Source organism: Thalassophryne amazonica, chromosome 12 (assembly GCF_902500255.1).
Source record: "Thalassophryne amazonica chromosome 12, fThaAma1.1, whole genome shotgun sequence".
NCBI classification, from domain to species: domain Eukaryota; kingdom Metazoa; phylum Chordata; class Actinopteri; order Batrachoidiformes; family Batrachoididae; genus Thalassophryne; species Thalassophryne amazonica.
Genome location: NC_047114.1, coordinates 101,215,018 through 101,234,400, shown reverse-complemented (window position 1 = coordinate 101,234,400; position 19,383 = coordinate 101,215,018). Strand labels below are relative to the sequence as shown.

The 19,383-nt window shown below is 42.3% G+C and overlaps 2 protein-coding genes across 3 annotated transcripts in view; both read right to left on the bottom strand.

Annotated features, from left to right (window-relative positions):
• LOC117521666 (cytochrome P450 7B1) overlaps nucleotides 1–7,903 on the bottom strand; it is a 36,690-nt gene extending 28,787 nt beyond the window's left edge. The window contains exons 1-3 of the mRNA XM_034182994.1: nucleotides 7,899–7,903; nucleotides 7,307–7,310; nucleotides 6,306–6,389 (exon numbers count right to left, since the gene is read on the bottom strand). Of these exons, the coding sequence (XP_034038885.1) occupies nucleotides 6,306–6,376 (71 nt within the window). The 5' untranslated portion in view covers nucleotides 6,377–6,389; nucleotides 7,307–7,310; nucleotides 7,899–7,903. The remainder of the gene's footprint in view (nucleotides 1–6,305; nucleotides 6,390–7,306; nucleotides 7,311–7,898) is intronic.
• Nucleotides 7,904–13,108: 5,205 nt separating this feature from the next.
• Nucleotides 13,109–19,383, bottom strand: part of LOC117521667 (armadillo repeat-containing protein 1-like) — a 32,951-nt gene continuing 26,676 nt past the window's right edge. For both annotated transcript variants that reach the window (XM_034182996.1, XM_034182995.1), the window contains exons 5-7: nucleotides 14,607–14,723; nucleotides 14,436–14,510; nucleotides 13,109–14,343 (exon numbers count right to left, since the gene is read on the bottom strand). In XM_034182996.1, coding sequence (XP_034038887.1) covers nucleotides 14,152–14,343; nucleotides 14,436–14,510; nucleotides 14,607–14,723 — 384 coding nt within the window. In that variant the 3' untranslated portion in view covers nucleotides 13,109–14,151. The remainder of the gene's footprint in view (nucleotides 14,344–14,435; nucleotides 14,511–14,606; nucleotides 14,724–19,383) is intronic.

Here is a 19,383-nt window from a genome sequence, read left to right as displayed (position 1 = left end):
CTGACCTCTAGTAATACTGTGAGAAATCTTGGAGTCATTTTTGATCAGGATATGTTATTCAATGCCATATTAAGCAAATTGTAGGACTGCTTTTTTGCACTTGTGCAATATCTCTAAAATTAGAAAGGTCTTGTCTCAGAGTGATGCTGAAAAACTAATTCATGCATTTATTTCCTCTAGGCTGGACTATTGTAATTCATTATTATCAGGTTGTCCTAAAAGTTCCCTGAAAAGCCTTCAGTTAATTCAAAATGCTGCAGCTAGAGTACTGACGGGGACTAGAAGGAAAGAGCATATCTCACCCATATTGGCCTCTCTTTACTGGCTTCCTGTTAATTCCAGAATAGAATTTAAAATTCTTCTTCTTACTTATAAAGTTTTGAATAATCAGGTCCCATCTTATCTTAGGGACCTCATAGTACCATATCACCCCAATAGAGCACTTCGCTCTCAGACTGCAGGCTTACTTGTAGTTCCTAGGGTTTGTAAGAGTAGAATGGGAGGCAGAGCCTTCAGCTTTCAGGCTCCTCTCCTGTGGAACCAGCTCCCAAATCGGATCAGGGAGACAGACACCCTCTCTACTTTTAAGATTAAGCTTAAAACGTTCCTTTTTGAAAAAGCTTATAGTTAGGGCTGGATCACGTGACCCTGAACCATCCCTTAGTTATGCTGCTATAGACTTAGACTGCTGGGGGGTTCCCATGATGCACTGAGTGTTTCTTTCTCTTTTTGCTCTGTATGCACCACTCTGCATTTAATCATTAGTGATTGATCTCTGCTCCCCTCCACAGCATGTCTTTTTCCTGGTTCTCTCCCCTCAGCCCCAACCAGTCCTAGCAGAAGACTGCTCCTCCCTGGGCCTGGTTCTGCTGAAGGTTTCTTCCTGTTAAAAGGGAGTTTTTCCTTCCCACTGTCGCCAAGTGCTTGCTCACAGGGGGTCGTTTTGACCATTGGGGTTTTTCTGTAATTATTGTATGGCTTTTGCCTTACAATATAAAGCGCCTTGGGGCAACTGTTTGTTGTGATTTGGCGCTATATAAATAAAATTGATTTGATTTGACTTTGTGTTTCAAATCCACTCACCTATCGGAACATTTTTCCTCCAAATAGCCAAAAGCCAGTCTGGACCTCATCGTTACCACATGAGAAGACTAAACAACTGTTTTAGGTGACAACCTGCAGCTGAACATTCAGTAAGAACCAGGTAGGTTTATGAGGAGCGACGCCCCATAAGGGCTTCCTGACCCTGATCCTCTGCAACCCCCCAACCTGCACGTGTTCCATCTCTCCATGCTCTGCCAAACACTGACTGGTTCTTAAAGGTGTCTGTTCAGAGAAGGAACACGTGCAGGTTGAGGGTCCAGAGGACCGGGGTTAAAAGCCCATTGGTATGCAGAACAGAGGACGGGTTAGTGAGGATTATCTACATCACAGTGACCCCTCCCCTTTCTTAATAATGTTCAGCACAGAAAACATCTATCAATCCAGTTTCGACTTTGTGTCAAACCAACAGTTACTTAGTGAGACTTAGATGAAGGTTCAGGTCATTGACACCGTGAGGGAATATCAGCTGGAACATGGTGTCCAGGCCGTGTGCATCTCTGGACGTGGTGCAGGACACAGGAAACTCAGTACTGAGGGCCATAGCGGCTGGAGAAGGTCAACGACACATCCTCATGTCACCTGGTCAAGGCCACATTGTGCCTGTTCAATTAGCATTACGCTCAACAAACCGTGTTCGACACGATCACCAATGCTCTTTAACAGCTACATCAGTGATCTACTGAACACTACCTCATTTCAATATGGTTATGTGGATGACCTAGCATTACTACAAGTTGGAAAAGTGTGGAGAAGACATTATCCACAGACATGGAAAACCTAGTGGATTTTCTTCAAACCTGGAGACTCAAGCTGAGCACAGATAAAACAACCTCAACCCCCTTCCACTTGAACAACTGGGGAGCTCTGTGACAATTAAACATCAAATTCCCTGGAAACACACTCAGCTTCATGTGTGCGGAGCAAAAGTCCAGAACGCTGCTCACATACTGGGTGAATGTAAGATCCTTCACCCTCCCCCCACCCATCACAACCTTACAACCATAGATGATGATATGGAGAGATGGCTTCAACACCTGGCCAATGTTGCTGGATGAGCTTTACAACACTCAGACGCAAGAAGAAGAAGGCCACGTCTACATTTCACTTGGTCAAGGCCATGTCCATGTTAAGAGCCACCTCCTCGTCGGGAGCCGAGCCGTTAGGATCTGCCCTCTTCATTGTGAGCTGAGCCCTGAGACTCGCCTCTTTATAGTGAGCCGAGCAGTAAGAGCTGCCAGTATAAGTAAGAGAGTTAGCGAGGCGGAAAATGTGCTTCCCACAGACTCCCAGAGCCGTTGCTGGTACTGTGAAGCCCCCGGAATGTCGCCCCGTGACTCATAACATGCGAGAATCATGTGAGAACCTTGTGAGGGGTTAATGACACACTTTTCCTTTTATATGATCCGAGAGGAACAGTGCTTCTGGAATCGGCAGAGCAAGTCCTGCAGCCTCCAAGAAGCCAGCTCCTACCCTTTAGTGTGCACGCACTTCAGTGGGCTGGATGAGTATTGTCCGGTGCTGGAGGAGTCCTATAAACTGGATTTTTTGTGTTTTTTCCTTTTTTTTTTTTTTTGAAGACCACAGTGGCAATAAGTTTGTTTTATTGTGTTGTCCTCGGTAAACTGCTGAGCGGCCGTGGAGCACTTCCAGAGGATCCTGGAGCACGGCCAGCAGAGTATTATACACTGGCCAATCCCGGGAGGAGAAGACAGTGGATCCAGCTGGGACAATAATATTGACCAGATACAGCTCCTGGACATTATTCTGTAAGTCTGTGTGTTCACTGTCCACACTTTTCTTACTGTTTTTTTATATTATTATTATTATTATTTTCACATAGCAGCAAACATGTCTTCACTTCAACAGCGAGTGACCTTCAACATCTGTGAGACTGCTGCACAGCATACTGGCAGATCTGTACACAGACATTTTCACTGTGAGTCCGTGAGTCATTAGTACCAAACCAGTGAAAGACCAAGTGGGAATATGTTGCTTATTCACATCGTTAGTTCATCTCCAACAGTAACAGTCCAGGAAGACAGGACCCTTAAATAAAGATGGCTCATCAACAGTCGCAGCCCAGAGAGACGGGACCCCTAAAGAAAGACGCTGCTGCTGGACTGTGTTGGTTCCTGCTTGACCTCTGACTTGTCTTTTTGCAGGGCTGTGAAATGAAAATTGTGAAATCTGAACAAAATTTTCAGGGGGTCTGGGGGGCATATGCCTCCAGCAGCCGGGGACTCGGACCCTGTGGGATCCCAGAAACCAAATTAATTTTTTATCTAATGATACATTTTCAGCATCTCCTGGAACAAAAAGTCTCAAAATTAGTGGATATTTAAATGACCCTGTATTCAACCATTTATTTGACCTGTCAATGATGATGTTGAAATAACAGAATATGACGTGGAAGTAGGAGCCGGAATGATTTTCCTTTTAATTGTAAACCAAATGATGCATCAACTCAGAACAATTAAACTACATGAAGACTGAAAATACTGTTACAGCATTTCAAAAATCACAGCTAAAGCTTGGAAAATATTTTGAAAATCAGGGTAAAATATTAATAACATACCTTATTAGTAAAAAAGCCACATAATCTGGTGTCAATTCCTGTAAATCCACTCAAATCCACTTTTTTCCAATGAAAGAAAGTCTAGATTAATGAAAAAAAGTCACATAATCTTGTCTAAAATCCTGTTTGAACAGCACAATGTTTATTTTCCAGAGAGAGAAAAATTCTTACTGTGTTTTCCTGAGAGGGCACAGTTCACTTTTCCCGTTTATCTTTCAGGAGTGTTGATGAAGCCAGAGACGATTCCACGGATTCTTGTCCTTATAAGACTTTTTCAAGCCGTCTTTCTTCATCTTCTCTCTGTGCGACGTCGGTCCGTGACACAGACATGCTGCACAAGTCTTCTTTTAAAAACTTTAGCGCTCTAAAGCTTTGCGATATCCACATGCTATCTTCAGCTAAAGCTTCGTGCAGGATTACACACAGCGTCGCCGCAGCAACCAACCAGTCCGCTTTACGACAACTGTCGTAACAGCCAGGATTTTTTTCTCCTCGAAACTCCGCGGATCCGAGGACACTGATTTGTATCTAAAACACACAGATCAGCGTCCGCGGACTTATAAAACTTACATGGTGTCGTAAAAAAACACTTTGCCATAGACATTTTAAAAACTCAGTGACTATCACGATTACAGTGTAAAAAAACAAAACAAACAAACAAACAAAAAAACACCTCCAAATGATGAAATCCATGGAATTCTGCAGATCCGCAGTTTTCACAGCCCTGCTTTTGTGTCCGAGACTGACTCCATCTGATGGACCTGAGGTAGATGAACTTTTTGTCTCACAAGTTGAAGGAAAAACATGTTTGAGCTCCTGCTCAATACTGAACAGGATTTCCCCAAAACTGTAGGCAATAATTAACTAATCAGGTACTAACTAGTCATAGTCTAGTCCTAAAATTTTAGGTTGCCGAGTTCTGCCAACCACCGAAGCCTGGGTCTGGTGACCATCAAAGCCTGGGTCTGGTGACCATCAAAGCCTGTGTCTGATGACCATCAAAGTCTGGCTTTGGTGACCATCAAAGCCTGTGTCTGATGACCATCAAAGCCTGGCTTTGGTGACCATGAAAGCCTGTGTCTGATGACCATCAAAGCCTGTGTCTGATGACCATCAAAGCCAGGCTTTGGTGACCATCAAAGCCAAAGTCTGGGTCTGATGACCATCAAAGCCTGGCTTTGGTGACCATCAAAGCCTGTGTCTGGTGATCATCAAAGCCTGGGTCTGATGACCATCAAAGCCTGGCTTTGGTGACCATCAAAGCCTGGGTCTGGTGACCATCAAAACCTGTGTCTGGTGACCATCAAAACCTGTGTCTGATGACCATCAAAGCCTGGGTCTGGTGACCATCAAAGCCTGGGTCTGGTGACCATCAAAGCCTGTGTCTGATGACCATCAAAGCCTGGCTTTGGTGACCATGAAAGCCTGGCTTTGGTGACCATGAAAGCCTGGGTCTGGTGACCATGAAAGCCTGTGTCTGATGACCATCAAAGCCTGTGTCTGATGACCATCAAAGCCAGGCTTTGGTGACCATCAAAGCCAAAGTCTGGGTCTGATGACCATCAGAGCCTGGCTTTGGTGACCATCAAAGCCAAAGTCTGGGTCTGATGACCATCAGAGCCTGGCTTTGGTGACCATCAAAGCCTGTGTCTGGTGATCATCAAAGCCTGGGTCTGATGACCATCAAAGCCTGGCTTTGGTGACCATCAAAGCCTGGGTCTGGTGACCATCAAAACCTGGGTCTGGTGACCATCAAAACCTGTGTCTGGTGACCATCAAAGCCTGGGTCTGGTGACCATCAGAGCCTGTGTCTGAGGACCATCAAAGCCTGGGTCTGATGACCATCAAAGCCTGAGTCTGGTGACCATCAAAGCCTGTGTCTGGTGACCATCAAAGCCTGGCTTTGGTGACCATCAAAGCCTGGGTATGGTGACCATCAAAGCCTGTGTCTGATGACCATCAAAGCCTGGCTTTGGTGACCATCAAAGCCTGTGTCTGGTGACCATCAAAGCCTGTGTCTGGTGACCATCAAAGCCTGGCTTTGGTGACCATCAAAGCCTGGGTATGGTGACCATCAAAGCCTGGCTTTGGTGACCATCAAAGCCTGGCTTTGGTGACCATCAAAGCCTGTGTCTGGTGACCATCAAAGCCTGGGTCTGATGACCATCAAAGCCTGGGTCTGATGACCATCAAAGCCTGTGTCTGGTGGTCATCAAAGCCTGGGTCTGGTGATCATCAAAGCCTGGGTTTGGTGACCATCAAAGCCTGGGTCTGATGACCATCAAAGACTGAGTCTGATGACCATCAAAGACTGAGTCTGGTGACCATCAAAGCCTGGGTCTGGTGACCATCAAAGACTGAGTCTGGTGACCATCAAAGCCTGAGTCTGGTGACCATCAAAGCCTGGGTCTGATGACCATCAAAGACTGAGTCTGGTGACCATCAAAGCCTGGGTCTGATGACCATCAAAGCTGTTTACTTTTATGTCCTCATCAAAGTTCTTTAGAACAATTTATAGGAGCAAATAAAAACATTCTACAAACAACAAAATCATGAAACGTTTTGACTCGTCAGAAGTTCGGAGCGAATCAGATTAAAGTTCGGTTCGGTCGGTGTGTTTTTTTACCTTCTTCTGGAGCGGAGCAGCAGGAGCAGCGCCGAGAGGAGGCCGAGGAGGAGCAGCAGGAGCAGCGACATCACGTCCAGGGCGCTGGATCCGACCGGAGTCCGAAGGTGGACCGGATGTCTCCCCCCCGGTACGGAGGCCCCTCAGTGCAAAACTCAGAGGAACTCGGAAACAGGCTGATAAAGCTGACGAGCTTCTACCGTCCGGACGCGGACTTTTATATTTGTCTTTGTTTAGTCACGTGGCTCCGAGGAGTTTCCACTTTTCGGTTTTCTCACAGCTGGAGGACATGTTTCAAACACACACACACACACACACACACACACAAATACAGTAACGCCAAGCTGATTGAGCAACAGCCTGTCAGAAGAACAAGAACAAACAGATCCCTCAACTATTAACCATCGAACTGCTGGAAAACTCATCACAACCCCAACAAGTCCTAAAGAGTTCCAGGAAGTACTGCTCCCTGGAAGTCTTTAGGACCTGACAACAGCTCCTTATTTAGGGTCTGCTCCTTTCTCTGCCCGTGAGCAAGGCAGCATCTCTACATCTGGACTTGGTGCCCGGGTGCCGGACTGTGGCTGCACACTGCCCCTAGTGGCTGGATTGTGTCTGTCTGTAATTCGGACGGTTAAATGCAGAGGACAGATTTTGATGTATGTATGTTCAATGACGAATAAAATAAATCATCATCAAAACTCAGGGTTTTTTTTTTTTTTAATCAAACTAAACTCAAAAGTAAAGTTCTGCATCAAAAACCACCTGAAGAACGGGACGAAATTCAGACCATAAATGTGATGAAATGTTCTTGTTGCTGGAAAAGAACATGGACGACGGCCTCAGGTGACCTCTGGACTTCAAATCCAGTTTGTACCGTTAAGGGTCACATCTGGGTCATAGGGCAAGGGGGGCTGACCTTGGACAGGGGAGGGACACGTACAGACACACACACCTGACCTGCACACCTTTGTAAGTCCACAAAAGACCAGGACCAAAACAGGACTAACATGTTCCTGCTCAGTGGGACCAGACACATTCTGGTTCTGACCCCCCCACCAACAGGGAGTCTTTTAACACAATCCAGTATTTCAAAACAAACTTTATTTCACATCAAGCAGACGTTCAAAATCACCACAAAGTCTGACAGCAGGAAAACTTGAAAACCATCAGAAAGAAACAAAATAAACAAAAACACACAACTATTTTCAGCCAAATACATGGAGACCAAACGATGTCAGTCAAAGGGGCGGAACTAAGACATCAAACAGTCACATGATAGTTCTGGAACAGGATCCACATCCATGATGGACTCTGTGTCCAAACTTTCACATCAGGGTGTTTGTGTGTCAACGACAGACTGATCCAGGAACTCCTAAAACTGTGAGACCTCTGACCTTTCCACAGAAAAACAACAAAAAGGTGATTTGTACCGAGTCGGACCAGGTCGCTCTGAGTTCACCTTCAGTTAATCGATGATCCCGTAAACATTCACACGCTAAAGCAGCGACAAACTGCCAAGGCAGAGCTCTCAAGTCAATATGTTGTCACGCTCTCATGCATTCAGGACTTGAAGCACATTAGTGGAAATACCCTGGATCTGGTTCTCACACGTGGTATTGCTGTCACGAATATTGACATCACACCTCTTACATCAGTGGTCTCTGATCACTTATTAAGTTTACAGTTTTACTGCTGTGTTTACTGGAACAACAACCTTATTTATCATTACGGTGATGCATCAACTCCTCAACTAAGACTGAACTTGAAGCTAAACTGCCTGATGTCTTAGCTTCACATTTGACAAATACCCAGTCAGTAGACAGACTTGTGGATAGTTTAAACTCAGTGCTCAAAATGACACTCAACATGATTGCGCCACCTTTACCCCCCCGCCTCCAAAAACAGTCACCCTGGTTCAACAATTACTTGCATGAAACATGTTGCAGGCTTCCATTTCAAAATGAGCAGATATTTGCACATAAACTAAAGTTTATCAGTTTGAACATTAAATATCTTGTCTTTGTGGTGTATTCAACTGAATTTGAAAATCATTGTATTCTGCTTTTATTTATTTTACACAACATCCCAACTTCATTGGAATTGGGCTTGTATATTGAAAAAGTGGTTTCACGGCAGCACATGGACTATCTTACTGAGAATAATCTCTTTGAGCCACTGCAGTCTGCTTTTAGAAAATATCATTCCACAGAGACGGCTCTCACTAAAGTGGTGAATGATCTGCTTACAATGGATTCAGACACCACTACGGTTCTGTTGCTGTTAGATCTCAGTGCTGCATTTGATACAGTGGATCATCATATTCTACTTGATAGGCTGGAAAATCATTTTGGGATTACTGGGAGTGCCCTTGCATGGTTGACATCATACTTGACCAGTCGTTCTCACTGTGTTTTGTACAGTAACACTACCTCTAACCTTAGAGAAATGAAATTTGGGGTTCCACACAGGTCCGTCTTAGGCCCCCTGCTTTTCTCCCTTTAGATGCCAAATAAATAAGTTCAAAATAAGTAAGTTCAAGATAGCACCCCTTGGGCACATATTGCGGCGTTCTGGGATTACCTTTCACTGCTATGCAGATGATACTCAGTTATACATGCCAATAACTGCTGGTAATCTCGTTCACATAAAATCCTTAGAAGATTTCCTTGCATCAGTGAGAAGTTGGATGCCTAAAAACGTCCTACTTTTAAACTCTGATAAGACTGAGATGATGGTTCTTGGTCCAGTGAGACATCGGCCACAATTTGACCAGCTAACGCTCAGCCTAGGCTTGTGTGTCATATATCACACTGACAAAGTGAGGAACCTTGAGTTAATTTTTTGATCCTACATTGTCCTTTGACCTCCACATTAGAAATATTATGACTGCTTTCTTCCACCTGTGAAATATAGCGCCTATTCGTCCCATCCTGTCTATGGCTGATGCTGACACCCTGATTCATGCGTTTGTCTCTTCTAGATTGGACTACTGCAATGTTCTATTTTCTGGTTTACCACAGTCCAGCATTAGGGCTCTCCAATTGGTTCAAAATGCTGCAGCCAGACTTTTGACATGAAGCAGAAAGTTCGACCACATTACACCCATTTTGGCGTCTCTTCACTGGCTTCCTGTCCCAGTGAGATCAGATTTTAAGGTTCTGCTACTAGTCTATAAAATTGTTCATGGACTGGCACCTCCCTACTTAGCTGACCTAATTAAACCTTACGTACCAGCCCGGACTCTGTGTTCTCAGGGTGCAGGACTACTTTGTGTCCCTAAGGTGAATAAGAAGTCTGCAGGTCACAGAGTTTTCTCTTATCGTGCCCCTGTTCTGTGGAATGATCTCCCTGCATCAATAAAACAAGTCAGATTCTGTGGAGACTTTCAAGTCCAGACTTGAGATGCACTTATTTTCCCTTCTGTATGACTAGCATACTGGCATAGTATAGTTCTACACTTTTTTACTCTTAATTCATTTTATTTTATTCTCTGAATTTTGTGTGAAGCTATATAAAATGAATAAATTGCATCGAAATTGAACTGCAGGAAACATATTAAAAAAAAGACTTTCTCAGAGTGGAACCTGCTCTGTTGCAGGTAGTCTGTCCTGTCCTCGTAGCTGCCAGGTACTCAGATAATGGGTCTCTAACAGCCTCGTACTCACCACTGACATGCCTCTAACACTTGTTTGTCGCTGCAGTACGTTGTACACAAATCGCCCTGTACTATTTTTGCTAAATTTTGAACTTCATGAAATTAGCGCCACAGTCAGAGATGAGCCTTCTTAGCTGAATAATCTGCCTCTAAGAGCTGTTTCTTGAATAACTCGACTCGCACCAAAACAAAATTCATGCTACGTGGCTCATTATTCATCGTTCATTATTCAGTCTGATCAGGGCTTAAAGGTCTTTGGGGGTTCTGAGTGCTAAATTTGAGCCGTTGATTGTCGTACAGAGCTAACCGAACAAGAACCATCAACCCAAACTCTGACTAACAATGACCCCGTTCAAATGACCATAATATTCAGATAACCGTCGTAATCTGATGCGTTTACACGCACTTCAGTAATCCCATAACTGGAAATACAACGCAATGCTAACATACCCTCGGCCGTATCAGCGTGAAGTAAAACCCTTCGGCTGCTCCCTTGTTTTTCACTCGGGTTCGCCACAGCAGATCCAAAGTAGGTCTGCATGTTGATTTGGCACAAGTTTGACACCGGATGTCGTTCCCGACCCAACTTACAGAGAAATGTGGCAGGGGTGGGATTTGAACTAGGAACCTTCTGCACTGAAACCAAGCAGACAACCCACTTGGCCACCACCCATGCCTATAGGAAACAGAATGTGACCTTTTGACCTATTAAAATAGGTCCAGGTTAGCAATCTTTGAACTTGTCCAAGGTCTGTGTCCCCAGAATGTTCCCTGTGAACATGAAGAGTGGCAGTAACAGGACTGGACTTATGCTGAGCAGACGGACAGACAGACGCAAAGTCTTTGCAAAACTGTACAAACTAAGTTTACATGGTTTCAGTTCATTAGTTGGAAGTGGAGAAAGAAGAAAGCACAGACTGAAAAAGAGTGCTCTGTCTCTCTCTCTGTGCGTCTGTCTCTCTGTGCGTCTGTGTAGAGGCTCGGGCAGATGATGTCCTTGCACCTGAAATATGATGTCACGGTTTTAAGAAACTCAACCAAACTATAATATGTGTCTATATTAGCACTGTAGCCAGGCTGACAAAGAGTCAGAGCTCTATTGAGCCGAGTATTCCTTTAACTTTAACTAGTAATGACTTCATGACTTTTTTTGCTAATAAAATTTGAACTATTAGAGAAAAAATTACTCATAACCATCCGAAAGACATATCATTATCTTTGGCTGCTTTCAGTGATGCTGGTATTTGGTTAGACTCTTTCTCTCAGATTGTTCTGTCTGAGTTATTTTCATTAGTTACTTCATCCAAACCATCAACATGTTTATTAGACCCCATTCCTACCAGGCTGCTCAAGGAAGCCCTACCATTATTTAATGCTTCGATCTTAAATATGATCAATCTATCTTTATTAGTTGGCTATGTACCACAGGCTTTTAAGGTGGCAGTAATTAAACCATTATTTAAAAAGCCATCACTTGACCCAGCTATCTTAGCTAATTATAGGCCAATCTCCAACCTTCCTTTTCTCTCAAAAATTCTTGAAAGGGTAGTTGTAAAACAGCTAACTGATCATCTGCAGATGAATGGTCTATTTGAAGAGTTTCAGTCAGGTTTCAGAATTCATCATAGTACAGAAACAGCATTAGTGAAGGTTACAAATGATCTTATGGCCTCAGACAGTGGACTCATCTCTGTGCTTGTTCTGTTAGACCTCAGTGCTGCTTTTGATACTGTTGACCATAAAATTTTATTACAGAGATTAGAGCATGCCATAGGTATTAAAGGCACTGCGCTGCGGTGGTTTGAATCATATTTATCTAATAGATTACAATTTGTTCATGTAAATGGGGAATCTTCTTCACAGACTAAGGTTAATTATGGAGTTCCACAAGGTTCTGTGCTAGGACCAATTTTATTCACTTTATACATGCTTCCCTTAGGCAGTATTATTAGACGGCATTGTTTAAATTTTCATTGTTACGCAGATGATACCCAGCTTTATCTATCCATGAAGCCAGAGGACACACACCAATTAGCTAAACTGCAAGATTGTCTTACAGACATAAAGACATGGATGACCTCTAATTTCCTGCTTTTAAACTCAGATAAAACTGAAGTTATTGTACTTGGCCCCACAAATCTTAGAAACATCTTGTCTAACCCGATCCTTACTCTGGATGGCATTACCCTGACCTATAGTAATACTGTGAGCAATCGTGGAGTCATTTTTGATCAGGAAATGTCATTCAAAGTGCATATTAAACAAATATGTAGGACTGCTTTTTTGCATTTACGCAATATCTCTAAAATGAGAAAGGTCTTGTCTCAGAGTGATGCTGAAAAACTAATTCATGCATTTATTTCCTCTAGGCTGGACTATTGTAATTCATTATTATCAGGTTGTCCTAAAAGTTCCCTGAAAAGCCTTCAGTTAATTCAAAATGCTGCAGCTAGAGTACTGACGGGGACTAGAAGGAGAGAGCATATCTCACCCATATTGGCCTCTCTTCATTGGCTTCCTGTTAATTCTAGAATAGAATTTAAAATTCTTCTTCTTACTTATAAGGTTTTGAATAATCAGGTCCCTTCTTATCTTAGGGACCTCATAGTACCATATCACCCCAATAGAGCGCTTCGCTCTCAGACTGCAGGCTTACTTGTAGTTCCTAGGGTTTGTAAGAGTAGAATGGGAGGCAGAGCCTTCAGCTTTCAGGCTCCTCTCCTGTGGAACCAGCTCCCAATTCGGATCAGGGAGACAGACACCCTCTCTACTTTTAAGATTAGGCTTAAAACTTTCCTTTTTGCTAAAGCTTATAGTTAGGGCTGGATTAGGTGACCCTGAACCAACCCTTAGTTATGCTGCTATAGACTTAGACTGCTGGGGGGTTCCCATGATGCACTGAGTGTTTCTTTCTCTTTTTGCTCTGTATGCACCACTCTGCATTTAATCATTAGTGATTGATCTCTGCTCCCCTCCACAGCATGTCTTTTTCCTGGTTCTCTCCCTCAGCCCCAACCAGTCCCAGCAGAAGACTGCCCCTCCCTGAGCCTGGTTCTGCTGGAGGTTTCTTCCTGTTAAAAGGGAGTTTTTCCTTCCCACTGTAGCCAAGTGCTTGCTCACAGGGGGTCGTTTTGACCGTTGGGGTTTTACATAATTATTGTATGGCCTTGCCTTACAATATAAAGCGCCTTGCGGCAACTGTTTGTTGTGATTTGGCGCTATATAAATAAAATTGACATTGATTGATTGATAAACTGCACAGATTGCCATGACAACACACAGGGAGGTTCAAGGACATCCTGTTAGTTTTGGACATGTGAGTAACAGCTGCTTTCACACGCACAGATTTTAAACAAAATAAATCTGATCGATGGTTTACATGTACTGAAGAAATCAGAGTATTGGGGAGAATTCCAGGTGCGTTGGTCTGATTTCCCACAGTCGGCTGGCGGTCGTTAATGGATTTTACCATTTACATGAACACTTAATAATCAGACAGAAAGCGGATTTTCATGCGCATGTAAACGGGGCCATGGTGCCTTCAAGTTCAAGTTTCTGTTTGTCACAGTGTTCCACCAGCTCGCGTCTCCACTCTAGGCTCCGGTTCGGTCTGGGAGCATGTGCGTCACGTCACCACCTCCACCGCTCTACGGGACCGACCCAGGGTCCGACAGAACACCTGCATCCACCCTGTGAGACGTGGGCGTGTCCTGGGCCACGTGCGGTTCCTCTCAGAGGCGACTTTGGGAGGCGGGGTGGACTGAGGTCGACCTGGGTGGTTCCAGTGTGGAGGCTGTGGCACCGCTGTGGACCTGTGGTGATGTCATCGTGGTCACTTTACAGAACATGAGTTGTGATGATTGTAACTTCTGGGCAAGTGGTGAAATCAAAGGCGCAGCAAAAACATCGCTCAGTACTTCCTCACTTCAAATAAATAACTGAACAGCAGAAAAAAGATAAGAAGTCTGTTTTGATCCCACTGTGCAGGTTTCCTCCAGATGTTACTGTGGTAACAACCGTTTCTGCGTCTTATGAAGAACTGTTGAGTTTTAAAAGTTACAACATCAAAGGAAAACCATGGTCCCGGTTTCTCTCCTTGAACCCGCCATCCTGTGGAGTGTGCTGGTCCTTCTGGTTCATAGTTAGACCTTTTGAACAGGTGAGGGAGGGTGGGACCACCCTGTGAGGTCACCAGTAGAAAGAGCGGGAAAGGAAGTTGGCGGCGGCGCCAAGCCAGCTGGTTCCGTCCTGGCTAGACCCCACTCGGCTTACTGCCTTGTCAGGCTCCTGGGAAGGACTTTCATCCTCAGGCAGGTAGTCTGGCAAGTCCACGTTCTGCTCCACCTCCACAGAGCTGTCCTCAGCAAACGGAACCAACACCTGCAGAAGAGAAAGCCCAGCTGTCAGCGGCACACACAACACAAGGACCAGGAACCTCCAGGGTCGAGTCCACATTCCACCAACACACTGACCTCGTCTCCATCTCCAGTCTTCACCACCTGCTGCGCCGTCATCACCCGAGTTGACGCGATGGCGGACGCCAGAGCCTGGACGGGAGAAATGGACAAACCCTTTGGGTCAGGTCATGCGATGATGAAATCATTCCCAAAGCCACAGCGAGGATGAGGAGTCCGTGGTCTCACCTCGGCCTTCAGGTCTGATCGGATTCGGACGACGCAGCGTTTGACGGCCATCTGGAAGGTGAAGCTGATGACTCCTCTGATCTTCAGCAGGGCCTCCTCACACAGACTCCTCCGACTCTGAGCGGGAAGAAATCAGTCAGACAGACGGTTTTAAAATCATCATCTGCATTTTTTAAAAAAAAGTTAGAAGTACAGTGAGTTAGTTAAAAATACAAATCCTGTCTGGACTTTACTGTGAAATTATAGTGAGTTAGTAATAAAAAAAAAAAAACAACTCCTGTCTGGACTTTACCGTAGAATTACAGTGAGTTAGTTATAAAAACAAATCCTGTCTGTACTTTACTGAAGAATTACAGTGAGTTAGTTAAAAAAACAAATCCTGCCTGTACTTTACTGTAGAATTACAGTGAGTTAGTTAAAAATACAAATCCTGTCTGGACTTTACTGTGAAATTATAGTGAGTTAGTAAAAAAACAAAAAAAACAAAAACAAATCCTGCCTGTACTTTACTGTAGATGTACAGTGAGCCAGTTAAAAAAAACAAATCCTGTCTGGACTTTACTGGAGCATTACAGTGAGTTAGTTAAAAAAAACAAACAAATCCTGCCTGTACTTTACTGGAGAATTACAGTGAGTTAGTAATAACAAAACTGCCTGTACTTTACTGTAGAAGTACAGTGAGCCAGTTAAAAAAAACAAATCCTGTCTGTACTTTACTGAAGAATTACAGTGAGTTAGTTTAACAAAAAACAAATCCTGCCTGTACTTTACTGTAGAATTACAGTGAGTTAGTTAAAAAAAAAAAAAAAATCCTGTCTGTACTTCACTGTAGAATTACAGTGAGTTAGTTAAAAAAAAAACAAATCCTGTCTGGACTTTACTGTAGAATTACAGTGAGTTAGTTAAAAAAAAAACAAATCCTGTCTGGACTTTACTGTAGAATTACAGTGAGCCAGTTAAAAAAACAAATCCTGGCTGGACTTTACTGGAGAAGTACAGTGAGACAGTTAAAAAAAACAAATCTTGCCTGTACTTTACTGAAGCATTACAGTGAGTTAGTTAAAAAAAAAACAAATCCTGCCTGTACTTTACTGAAGAATTACAGTGAGTTAGTTAAAAAAAAAAAAAATCCTGTCTGTACTTTTGTACAGAAGAAGCTGCTGCTGCTGCCGCCTTCGCAGCTCTGTCAGCAAAATCATTTCCTTGTGAAACTATATCAGAGCCTTTGGTGTGAGCCGCACATTTGCATATAGCAATTTGTTTAGGCAATTTCACAGCTTTCAGTAGTGCAGTTAGGAGTGTGGCATGAGTCACTGGTTTTCCAGATGATGTCACCATTCCACGCTCTTCCCACAGTTTTGCAAACACATGCACTGTGCTGAAAGCGTACTGGCTGTCTGTATAGATTGTTACAGCCTTTCCTTTAAATAAATGACAAGCTGCAGTTAGAGCTACTAATTCAGCTGCTTGCGCTGAGAATGATGATGGCAACGAAGTAGAATCCAATACTTCTGAATTTGTGACAACAGCATATCCAGATTGTGTTTGTACTTTACTGTAGAATTACAGTGAGTTAGTTTAAAAAAAACAAATCCTGCCTGTACTTTACTGTAGAATTACAGTGAGTTAGTTTAAAAAAAACAAATCCTGCCTGTACTTTACTGTAGAATTACAGTGAGTTAGTTAAAAAAAAACAAATCCTGCCTGTACTTTACTGTAGAATTACAGTGAGTTAGTTAAAAAAAAACAAATCCTGCCTGTACTTTACTGTAGAATTACAGTGAGTTAGTTTAAAAAAACAAATCCTGCCTGTACTTTACTGTAGAATTACAGTGAGTTAGTTAAAAAAAAAACAAATCCTGCCTGTACTTTACTGTAGAATTACAGTGAGTTAGTTAAAAAAAAAACAAATCCTGCCTGTACTTTACTGTAGAATTACAGTGAGTTAGTTAAAAAAAAAAACAAATCCTGCCTGTACTTTACTGTAGAATTACAGTGAGTTAGTTAAAAATACAAATCCTGTCTGGACTTTACTGGAGCATTACAGTGAGTTAGTTAAAAAAAAAAAAACAAATCCTCTCTGTACTTCACTGTAGAATTACAGTGAGTTAGTAATAAAAAAAACAACTGCCTGTACTTTACTGTAGAATTACAGTGAGCCAGTTAAAAAAACAAAAAACAAAAAAAAAAACAAATCCTGCCTGTACTTTACTGGAGAATTACAGTGAGTTAGTTAAAAAAAGACAAATCCTGCCTGTACTTTACTGGAGAATTACAGTGAGTTAGCTAAAAAAAAAAAAAAAAATCCTGCCTGTACTTTACTGTAGAAGTACAGTGAGTTAGTTAAAAATACAAATCCTGTCTGGACTTTACTGTGAAATTATAGTGAGTTAGTAAAAAAACAAAAAACAAAACAAATCCTGCCTTGACTTTACTGTGAAATTATAGTGAGTTAGTAAAAAAACAAAAAACAAAACAAATCCTGTCTGGACTTTACTGTAGAATTACAGTGAGTTAGTAAAAAAACCCAAAACAAATCGTGCCTGTACTTTACTGGAGAATTACAGTGAGTTAGTTATATATTAAAAAAAAACAACAACTGCCTGTACTTTACTGTAGAAGTACAGTGAGACAGTTAAAAAAACAAATCCTGGCTGGACTTTACTGGAGAATTACAGTGAGTTAGTTAAAAAAAAACAAATCCTGCCTGTACTTTACTGAAGAATTACAGTGAGTTAGTTAAAAAAAAAATCCTGTCTGTACTTTACTGGAGAATTACAGTGAGTTGCTTAAAAAAAAAAAAACAAATCCTGCCTGTACTTTACTGTAGAATTACAGTGAGTTAGTTAAAAAAACAAATCCTGTCTGGACTTTACTGTGAAATTACAGTGAGTTAGTTTAAAAAAAAACAAACAAATCCTGTCTGGACTTTACTGTGAAATTACAGTGAGTTAGTTTAAAAAAAAAACAAATCCTGCCTGTACTTTACTGCAGAATTACAGTGAGTTAGTTAAAAAAAGACAAATCCTGCCTGTACTTTACTGGAGAATTACAGTGAGTTAGCAAAAAAAAAAAAAATCCTGCCTGTACTTTACTGTAGAATTACAGTGAGTTAGTTAAAAAAAACAAAACAAACAAAACAAATCCTACCTGTACTTTACTGTAGAATTACAGTAAGTTAGTTAAAAAAAAAAAATCCTGTCTGGACTTTACTGGAGAATTACAGTGAGTTGCTTAAAAACAAAAACAAATCCTGCCTGTACTTTACTGTAGAATTACAGTGAGTTAGTTAAAAAAACAAATCCTGTCTGGACTTTACTGTGAAATTACAGTGAGTTAGTTAAAAAAAACAAACAAATCCTGTCTGGACTTTACTGAAGAATTACAGTGAGTTAGTTTAAAAAAAAAACAAATCCTGCCTGTACTTTACTGTAGAATTACAGTGAGTTAGTTAAAAAAAGACAAATCCTGCCTGTACTTTACTGGAGAATTACAGTGAGTTAGCAAAAAAAAAAAAATCCTGCCTGTACTTTACTGTAGAATTACAGTGAGTTAGTTAAAAAAACAAACAAACAAACAAACAAAACAAATCCTACCTGTACTTTACTGTAGAATTACAGTAAGTTAGTTAAAAAAAACAAAACAAATCCTGCCTGTACTTTACTGTAGAATTACAGTGAGTTAGTTAAAAAACAAATCCTGCCTGTACTTTACTGTAGAATTACAGTGAGTTAGTTAAAAAAACAAAACAAATCCTGCCTGTACTTTACTGGAGAATTACAGTGAGTTAGTTAAAAAAAAAAACGAATCCTGTCTGGACTTTACTGGAGAATTACAGTGAGTTAGTAAAAAAAAACGAATCCTGTCTGGACTTTACTGGAGAATTACAGTGAGTTAGTTAAAAAAACAAATCCTGTCTGGACTTTACTGTAGAATTACAGTGAGTTAGTTAAAAAAACAAATCCTGTCTGGACTTTACTGTAGAATTACAATGAATCAGTTGTCTTCTTTTAAACGGGTTCTATGTTTTCACTAACTCCAGAACAGGATCTCTTCGGGATCAGTAAAGTGAAGTTTAAGATTCTTTAATGCCTGAGAATAACTTTCCTCAATATCTTTGATTAAACCTAAAACGGCACCATGAGCTCTGGCTTTGGGACCGTTTGGGCGCTGGAACAGAAGAATTCTCAGCTACTGAAATGAACTTTGATCAGATGTCTACGGCTGCAATTACCACCACCAGGAAACTGAGATGGTCACGTGACCATGAGTAGTCACTAGATTTCTCCACATTAAGTGTCACAAAGTAGGTCAGAGAAGCTTTGAGGCAGAACAAAGTTCTACCATTTTACTATTCATGTGCAGGGCTTCCTGCAAATCCCTTCTGGCCATAAGTGATGCCACTCCTCTTCCAAGATGAGCCTGAGTCCATACACTGATGTCACATGTCACCACATTCGCCGCACCACGGAACTGCCCCAATCCTGGGTGCCGACCAGCCAGGCAGACAACCACTCTGCCCCCAAATCTATGAAGGGGCTATGTACCTGCTGAAGCCAGGTGAAACATGGGCGTGTCCATGGCCAGGTGAAATGTGGAGGTTCCTTTAGGAGGCGGGCTTGTCTGCCTGAGTGGTTCTGTGGCGTGGTGGTACACAGCACCGGCCCGTGCTCACAGATGAGACGTCTCGTCCGAGGGTCAGCACACCCAGGACGCCGTTAAACTCATATGAGATGTTAATGTGGAGAACGTCTCTGCACAGTCTGGACCTCACCTG